At 38.9% G+C, this 9,290-nt stretch overlaps 1 protein-coding gene across 4 annotated transcripts in view; it reads right to left on the bottom strand.

Moving 5' to 3' along the window:
- hdac5 (histone deacetylase 5) overlaps window positions 1–9,290 on the bottom strand; it is a 93,048-nt gene that overhangs the window by 14,243 nt on the left and 69,515 nt on the right. For 3 of the 4 annotated variants that reach the window (XM_007565474.2, XM_007565465.2, XM_007565466.2), the window contains 10 exons: window positions 6,518–6,567; window positions 6,334–6,441; window positions 6,198–6,253; window positions 6,011–6,098; window positions 3,618–3,737; window positions 3,287–3,384; window positions 1,580–1,698; window positions 1,350–1,483; window positions 1,153–1,234; window positions 884–1,064 (listed from right to left, as the gene is read on the bottom strand). In XM_007565474.2, the coding sequence (XP_007565536.1) occupies window positions 884–1,064; window positions 1,153–1,234; window positions 1,350–1,483; window positions 1,580–1,698; window positions 3,287–3,384; window positions 3,618–3,737; window positions 6,011–6,098; window positions 6,198–6,253; window positions 6,334–6,441; window positions 6,518–6,567 (1,036 nt within the window). The remainder of the gene's footprint in view (window positions 1–883; window positions 1,065–1,152; window positions 1,235–1,349; window positions 1,484–1,579; window positions 1,699–3,286; window positions 3,385–3,617; window positions 3,738–6,010; window positions 6,099–6,197; window positions 6,254–6,333; window positions 6,442–6,517; window positions 6,568–9,290) is intronic. The other variant, XM_016678237.1, reaches the window with a different exon arrangement.

Raw genomic sequence — 9,290 nt, 5'->3', positions numbered from 1 at the left:
CTAGGCACAGCCAAGATACTGGAGGAGAAACCTCAAGTTCCCAGGCCTCTGGTAGAGGACCAGAGCTCAGAGGATGAAGGAGAGAGAGAGTGAGAGACAGAGTGAGAGAGAGACCGACCACCCGCAGAGGATGAGAAGGGAATTATTATATATATAGTACAACACAGATAGCATCTGGGGTTTATATCCAACTTTTTACATTCATTAGTAATGGGGTGAAGGAGCCACAGTGTACAGTTGTGGCGAAAAAAACAAAACAAAACATAATGAGAACTGAAAAAATTCAAGGGTCAATAAACCCATACAGTTTTGTTTTATTCTCCACCTAATTCTACTTTTTATGCAACATTTTCAATAACATGAACTTGCTCAGGGAAATTTTCTGCTTTGTAGTTTCTTTTTCAGATAGACAAACGTAGATGTAACTTAGATGTAATTTAGGATGTTTCACAAAATAGATCTAATCATCTGGGATGCACCCAGACAGGGAACTGCCTGGCACTGGTTAATGGTGAACTACAAAAGGATGTGTAAATATTTCTGTCCATAAAATCACATTCAAGAGTTTTTGGCAGGTCCTCTGAAGTTATGTAAGATAGAAAATTAACAATAAGCATCGCTTATATATATATTGTTGTGCATCATTTTTTTTATATAATTTTTGTGATGCTTAACAATAAGCATCAAGAGGAAAATGGTGGTGACAGTATTATGCTGTGAGGATGTCTTTCTTCAGGCAATAAAGCAATGCAGGGCAAGCATAAAAGAAAACCTGTGAGAGGCTGCAAAATGATTTCTGAAAAGATGTTCTCATTTCTAAAGCTGAAAAGCAATAAGGTATTAGTTAAAGCTACAGAATGGTTACAATTACACCTTAACTGACCTGTTAAATTCTCTGTTTTCAGGAACAGAGCCTGGCTGGTCCACATCAACACTTAGTGAGGCCATGGCGCTGAGTGTTTCAGCCTCGTCCCTCTCAGACTGGCCCGGGGCCACAGGGGACCCTGCCAGGAGCAAGGGGCTACTGGTTTGAGACGGACTCTGGAGGCAAGGCCAGTGCTTACCTGGAGACAGTCACAAAGACACAGTCAGAGACAGAGATAGACTATATGCTGTGGTGTTTAATGTGAACCATATTGTGATTGTTCTTACTCTGGATGTCTATGACTCTTTCCAGGGAGGCGCAGGCTTTTGGACATGGCTTTTCCTGAGGCCACTGAAACCCAGAGTCACACTGAATGATAGACAAAAATCTAATCAGTATATTAGTTGTGATTAATTTCACTGTACTAGCAATGTAGCTTATTCCACATTTTCTCATGCAAATCAGGCTTGAGTCTGTCTCTTACCAGATCTCCCAGGAGGGCAGAGACGCAGGCCTCTGATGCGTCACAGATAGCAGTTAGGTCATGGCCACCCTCAAGCGCCATTACAATCCGCCCACCTGCCAGTCCCATCAGCAGCTGTGTTAGCTTACCAAAACCTGCAAACACATATTTATCAGGAGTCATGTTGGGGAAAATAAATTCAAAAATATGGGTAGAAAAAATTGTTTGTGGGATTGCTACTAAAGCCTCACATTGTGCAGAAACATTGTAGCCACCCAAAGGAGACTGATGACCTTCCACTGCATCAAAGCCTGCAGACACCAGGACCACATCTGGACTGAACTGCTGGGCAATGGGCATTACCACACTCCTAAACACACAAAACAGGCAAGGTCTTAGAGCATGTGTTTGCCTCACAGTTTAGCTTTCCCAAAATTAATTATGAAAACATTTACACTGCATGTGCAGATTATCATGATTTGCAAAAGTATTCTTAATTTATCTCCTTAAGATCCCAAACTCCAGACACCATAATGTTCCATGGGGATGTTGCATCTAGGCTAAAAAGGCTAAGGTGTGATGTCAACTGACAGAGGACATTCTTCCACAGATCTGTAAGCTGTTGCCTACATAGCTTGTGGCAAACTGCAACATGACTTCTTATAGCTTTCTCTCAACAATTTTGCCATTCTTCTATAAAGTTCAGATTTGTAGAGTACATGACTATTACTGGGCTATATGGTGCACACTGGTTAGTGTCATTCCCTATCTATGACCCTGTTAAAACAAGAAGTACAGTATAGACAATGGTTGTTTGACAAACAGTTGTTGTAAATATTCTTCCACCTGAGCTGTGGGTCTCTGTTCCTCCTCCAAAGTTAACAGGCCTCTTGACTCTGTCTGCATGATTAAATTGAATTGACTATTTTTGTGAAATGCCTTGAGACAATTACTGTTTAAACTTTACCTTTAATAACATAAAGTTACCTAATTTTTAAAGTGCAATCAGTAATACTTTTATAACAAATTTATATCAGTAATGATTTCCTGGTTAATGTCAAGTTGTCATAACAAAAACATTTTGAATAATGTCAACTTTGTATTAAAAGTGTCATAATTTACCGAGTGACGCTTTATGACAACAGTCATAAATATTCATGAAGGCTTATTCATGTTTATGACAGGTTTTTATGACAGTGTCATGTCAGTCTTATTTAACCCCCTTCAAATAAAGTGCTACCCTTACTTGTTTAGGAGTTTGGTTTAGTTTGATTATTCTTTGTTCTTTGATTAGATCAGTCTTGATCTGTCTTACTTCAGTTAAGTTCTTGTTAGTGATTCTATGCTTATTTCTGGTTTCTAGTTATTCTTTAGTGCTAGATTTATTCCCCAATCCCTGTGTACTCTCCATCACCCTCTGTGCCACTTTCTCTCTCTCTCTCTCCTCAGTCTGCCTCATGCTCTCCCCTCATACTTGCAACCTGTTAGCTCATCAGCCTATGTCTTTTGTTCATAATTCAACCTCTCCAACATTTAAGCACCTTTTCTTCAGGCACTCCTTGCCAGTTCCTCTCGTCTACTCCCATCCCCATTCTCCACAGTGTTATCCTTGTGTCTCCCTGCTGGCTTCTTTTACATATCCTACATGAATCTGCTGGCTAAGAATAAGTGTAAATACAGTAAGTTTGTTATTTACATTGGCAGTAATGACACCCAGTTACGCCAATGGAAGGTTGAAGGTTAATGTAGCTTTTGTATGTAAGTTTGCCAAAACAATGTCAGACAGCATAATTTTTCTAATGTATCACTGCAGCGTAGTATGAGTTGGTGTTGGTTTTCAGTTATCCAGGTATTTCCTAAATGCTTCAGATTTAACAGTTTGGAACACTGTATAGTAAATGTGTACAAACAGATTTTACTCAGAGATAATTGGCTGCTTCCAGTGAGGAAATGTTTACCTGAAAGCAGTGAGGTATTCCACATCACCCATAGGAGGCTCTACTCCTCCAGTCCATGCTATATTTACATTTAAGCCAACTCCTGCGCCTGAGCCCACCTACACAGAGCAAGCAGAGATACATTTAAAAGACAGCAGTTTTATGTCGATTATTTTTGACAGTTATAGTTTTGAATAAAAATTGCTGCTTTTGTTACACTGAGTAATTGAAAGAAGTGGTACATTTGATAAATGGTAAATGGATGATCCATGGGTATTAAACAAAATTCAAATAAAATGTAACAAAAGTCTTGACTGGGTTACAAAGACTAAACAATTGAATGAATACATACCTCCTCTGGTGCTCCACTGCCAGGAAAGAAGTTTCCATCATCGTACCGATGCAGAGATATGTAGAGCACATTGGGATCGTTGTAGAAGGCCTGCTGGGTACCGTTGCCATGGTGAATGTCCTGCAGTTACAGTTCACAGTAAAGTCAGAGGCAAGGTCAGTGAGATGCTTGGATACTATAAACACAGTTGAATAGCTCAATGTTTTATCACCTGCTATGTCTGACACATTATAAAATGAGACAGTTATAATGTTATAGACAACATGACTCCATGTCAAAGCCAAGAGTTTGGCTGCATCAAAAGTTTCACATTGTCTCCTCAAACCAGAGCACCATGTTGAATGTGGCCCCCACATAGTGGTCAGTTGTAAAGTAGTGCCTTGCATTACATTTTGCAAGGCTCTATATCTTTGCAGATATAGTGCCTTGCAAAGCTTTAACCCCAGTAAAGAACTGATTTAAAATAAACTAAACAAAAGGAGTGATGTAGACCACAGACAGCATGAAAAAGAATATTTAGAATATTTAGTTTGTACAAAACAAAGTGGTTTATTGATCTCAATGATATGCAGGGATAATCTGAACCTTGTGAGAGTAGACAATTTTGGTCTTGCAAATGCAAAGCATGGTGAAGGAGGAGAGGGTATTTTTGTTCTGTAAAAACATGTAATGATGCTGAACTGAAAGCAAAGCCTGAATATTCACACATGGCACTAAAATCCCTTCTGAACAATCAGAACATTTACATTCTTTAAAAACTAAGAAATGTAATAAGTGTAATTCATTTTTGTTGCACCAACATTGCCATATAGCCACATGTGCTCAGACTGAGGAGGTGGCTATACCTGCTGCACATGAGAATGACTCTCTAACACAGCATCCATGACCTTATCTTAAACTTTTGTTTGAGGTGGTTGGAATTAAAAAACATTTGCTATGGTTTTATGTGTTTGCTACAGAAGATCTCAGTCTATAGCCTATAAAAGTGAATTAGACATATTTCAGCACTACTAAAGGTGTTTGTTTTGACCCTAATTAGTCTTCCTAATTTTAACATGGAAAGCATGTCAGATGCTGAATGTCAATTTTTTTTTTGAATCAGGGCGAAGACTTTAACGCATTAATTTTAATGAATTAATTACACAGATTTTAATGTGTTAAAGTTTCAATGCAATCAATCCAATTTTCTTTTATTTACACACAAAGTTCCAAGCTGGAACTTTTGTATTGTGTTTTTAGTATGTTCATAAATATGACGCACGATGGCTGACTATATGTGCATCAAATTCATTTTTGCATCAAAAACTGATTTGATGGGACATTGGTAAAGACTACTGTTGTGTGAAACTTGTGCTAAAAGGAGCTGGTCTTTCATCAAAGCTATGGAGGACCAAAACTGACATAATAAGAAATAAAAGCATAAATATATATTTAGTTTTTCCTTGTCCTTACACATACATTTCCGTCAAGAAATGTATATATTTTCTCTTTCATTTCCCCTAAGCATATTTTGTTTTGTCTTTTCCTTATACAGGCTCTCCTTTTGTCACTGCCTCCTCTCCTTTTTCTATTTGTCCTTTTTCTACTTCTCCATGGGCATCTTTATGTTAATGAGGAACCTGCCTGCAGCTGCAGTGAAGTTAGTTTCGAGTTGGATATTGGATATTCCAATATTCACCGAGAAAGCGGCGTTTAGCTCAAGGTTGATCCAATTTATGAACGTTAATTTCGGCCAGCCGTTCTCTAGCTCCCTCCTCAGCGCTCGGAGGTTCACTTAGGGACTGTCAACAGATTTCTGAACCAAACACTCCTGTCAAACAAATGTTAATAAATGCCTTGCCTTGTGACCGACTGATACAAAAAAGAGGTAATTCATGCTTTTACATGAAACACACTACCCTCTATTAAAATGTCAAGTCATATTCAATATTTTAAATAATATTAATATTAAATAATATAATGTTTATATATAATGTGTGCCACATTGACTAGAACTCAGTACGTAATTGTACTAAACTCTATATATGAGGCACATGCATTTCTATTCCATTTTAACTAAATTTTTATTTTTGTTACCTATTTTTTTAGTTTAAATTTAGTATTTCTCTTCAATAGCTTCTGGGTTATGTGACCTATTGAGTCAAAATCAGTGTGAATTTTTTACTAGACTGGAGAGTTGATGTAAACTAATTTTTCCTCTTTTTAGAGGTTTTTATATTTTTTATGTCTCATGTAAAAGCATAAACTACCACTTTTTTGTATCAGTTGGTCACAAGGCAAGGCATTTATTAACATTTGTTTTACAGATCCTGCAATCCCTCCACTGTTTTAAAATTAACATAAATTAGTAGAACATCCTCTGTATGTGATGCTTGTGTTTTTGTGCTTCTCACCCAGTCCACAATGAGGATTTTCCCCACTCCAAGCTTCTGTTGCAGCAGCTTTGCAGTGATGGCTACTGAGTTGAAGAAGCAAAAGCCCCTGTGTCCACACAACAGGCACAGCTCTATCAGAACCTAGGCTTGCAGATCTGATAAAACATGTAGATTATTTTAAAAATAAAGAGGTAGAGATACTGACATGGCTGTGGATTCCTCTGCATGGTGACCAGGTGGACGCACAACTGCAAAGCCGTTCTGATAGAAAAATATACACTTAAGAGTAAAGGTCAGTTCAGATGGTACATGATACTGAGGAGAATTTTTGTGTGTTCTACCTTCAGCTCCCCTGCAGCCACCTTAAAGGCCAGCTCAATAACTGAGCCCACTGCCATGCGAACTGCTGCTGATGAGTGCATTTCGTTCCACACAGTGTCACTGTCCACCTGCAGAGGGCAGCATGGAGCGTAGGTTAGGACCTCTGATAGAGGTTAGGTTAACACAGAGTATAGAGAGCCTCACCCCTATTCCTCCGCAGGGCAGAACAGCATACATCTTCTGACTGATGGGACCTGAAAAATCACAAGCAATCCACTAAAACCTCACAACAGCAGCAGTTCATCAGATCAATTGTAATGAATCGATAATTGAAACATTCAACAAATTTATCAGTTGAATAATTGCTAACTGAAGTACACAGACTCTGAAACATGCCATTTGCTGAAAGAATAACACCCTCAGAGCAGCAAGTAAAACAATTCTATTCAAAAAAATGTAAGTCATAAAGAACCTTGATATCCAGAAATGACAGTTTTAGCTCCATTTGGTTCAAATTCTAAAAAATAATCTCCTATTAAGTACTTTTGCTGTTATAAATCGGATAATAAAAAATCTACATTATTAGCCCTGCAGTGTATTGATATTAAGTGCAGCAGAAAGGCCTGAGATTTCACATGTTGTTAGAAGGAATTTTTAGCTGCAGATGCATCCTTTGCTACAGATGACCAAACGTTCACCCCAGATAGCACACAACATTAAATCAACGTTGAATTATAGTTAGAATCATTGATTTTTGGTTTAAGTCGACAAATGACAAACAACCATCCACCTCTAGCCAAGTAACTAACGTTGAAACTGTGTCATTGAATCAATGTTGTTTTGTCGTTGAAATCTAATGACTGAAATGCCGATGTCTGATCAACATCTGATCAATATTGAATCAATGTCAGATGTATTCCCTCACCCCTCCTCCTCCTCTCCTCCTCATCAGCGCTCTGGGTCAGAGTATTTTATTACTGAGCGGGGGTTATCACATTTAAATTAAGCACTGTAGAGGATAGTGGGTGCTGATTCCTTTCTGTACATTTTCTTACTTGTTCATAACAATTCTCACTGTTTGTGTGTGGTATATTGACACAAAAACATCTACAACATACTAAAAGGAGTGGAGCGGTCCACCCCCACCATTTACATGAGTGGGATGGCCCAACCACACAGCTGCTACGCTGTTGGCTTGTTGGCAAAAGATGTTAATTCAATGTTGAATTATTATCACAAAGGTTGCATGTTTGGTTGAGGTCGACAACTGATGGTGGATCAACTATCAAACAACCATTCAATTCTAACTGTTGATGAAACTGTGTCAATGAATCAGTGTTGTTTTGTGGTTGAAATCTAATGAATGAAATGCTGAGGTCTGATCAACATCTGATCAATGTTGAATCAATGTCAGCTGTTTTGCCACACACCTTCTTCCCCTCCCCATCAGAGCTCTGGGTGAGAGCATTTTATTACTGAGCGGGGGTTCTCACATTTTTAATAACACTGTAGAGGATAGTAAGTGGTGATTCCTTTCTGTACAGTTTTAAACTTGTTAATAAAAATTCTTACTGACTGTTTGTCTGTGATATATTGACACAAAAACATCTACAACTTACTACAAGGAGTGGAGCAGTCCACCCCCACCATTTACATGTGTGGGATGTCCCAAACACACAGCCACTTGTGTTTTTGCAAAAGATGTTAATTAAATGTTGAATTATGATCACAAAGGTTGAATTTATGGTTAAGATCAACGACAGAAGCTGGATCAACCATTCAATTCTAGCCAGTTAACATCCATTGATTGAAATGCCAACATCAAATCCAGTGTTTTTCAGCACCGGTCCACCAGGCAAGTTTTAGGCATTTCCCTAATTCAGCACACATGATTTTAATTGACATCTGATTAACAGGGTTTTGCTGAACTGAAAGCATGCAGGTCAGTTTGCCTTGAGGATAAGGTTTGGGGAAGAACTAATAATCTAAATGTTCAATCAATGTAAGCTGTTTTTTGCACCCCTCCACCACCACCCGCCATTCAAACGCCCAACCCCCTTCCCTCCACTCGCCAAAGACACACACACACACACACACACCCCTTCCCCCCACCCCTCACCTGGCCCCATCTACTCCTCAATATAAATAGCAGGGGGTGGACCGCTCCACTCCTTGTAGTAAGTTGTAGATGTTTTTGTGTCAATATATCACACACAAACATTCAGTAGGACTTTTTATGAAAAAGTAAGAAAATGTACAGAAATGAATCATCACCCACTATTCTTTACAGTGGTTAATTTAAAATGTGATAACCCCCGCTCACTAATAAAATGCTCTGACCCAGAGCTCTGATGAGGAAAAGAGGAGGGGAAGGGTTGCAGCAAAACAGTATGTATTGATTCAACATTGATCCCGTTTTGATCAGACATCAGCATTTCATTCATTAGGTTTCAACCACAAAACAACATTGATTCAATGACACAGTTTCAACATTGGTTACTTGGCTGGAGGTCGATGGTTGTTTGATGGTTGATCCACCATCAGTTGTTGACCTCAACCAAAAATCAACCATTCTAACTATAATTCAACGTTTATTTACCGTTGTGTGCAATCTGGGCAGTTTGTTGCAGCCCTCATCACCTCCTCATCTCCCCCTACTCCCTCCCAAATCTCCCCCCACCCAGCCGCTCCTCCTAACCTTCCCCTCTTTACCCGCTCTCACCCCTCCCCCCCTCCTTGAGCTCTGGGTCAGAACATTTTATTACTAGGTGGGGGTTAATCATGTTTCAAATTAAGGATTACATGTTGAGAACAGTGGGTTGTGATTCCTTTCTGTACATTTTCTTACTTGTATATAAATATTATTACTGACTGTGCATAATGTGTTGACACAAAAACATCTACAAGTCTGTACTAGGAGTTGTACAGTCCACCTCCCCAATTTTACACCAAACAGCCACTTTGCTGTTGGCTTGTT

The sequence above is a fragment of the Poecilia formosa genome, unplaced genomic scaffold, assembly GCF_000485575.1.
Source record: "Poecilia formosa unplaced genomic scaffold, Poecilia_formosa-5.1.2 Scaffold176, whole genome shotgun sequence".
NCBI classification, from domain to species: Eukaryota; Metazoa; Chordata; class Actinopteri; order Cyprinodontiformes; family Poeciliidae; genus Poecilia; species Poecilia formosa.
The sequence above is the reverse complement of the archived record's forward strand: the minus strand, read 5'-3'. Positions and strand labels throughout refer to the sequence as shown.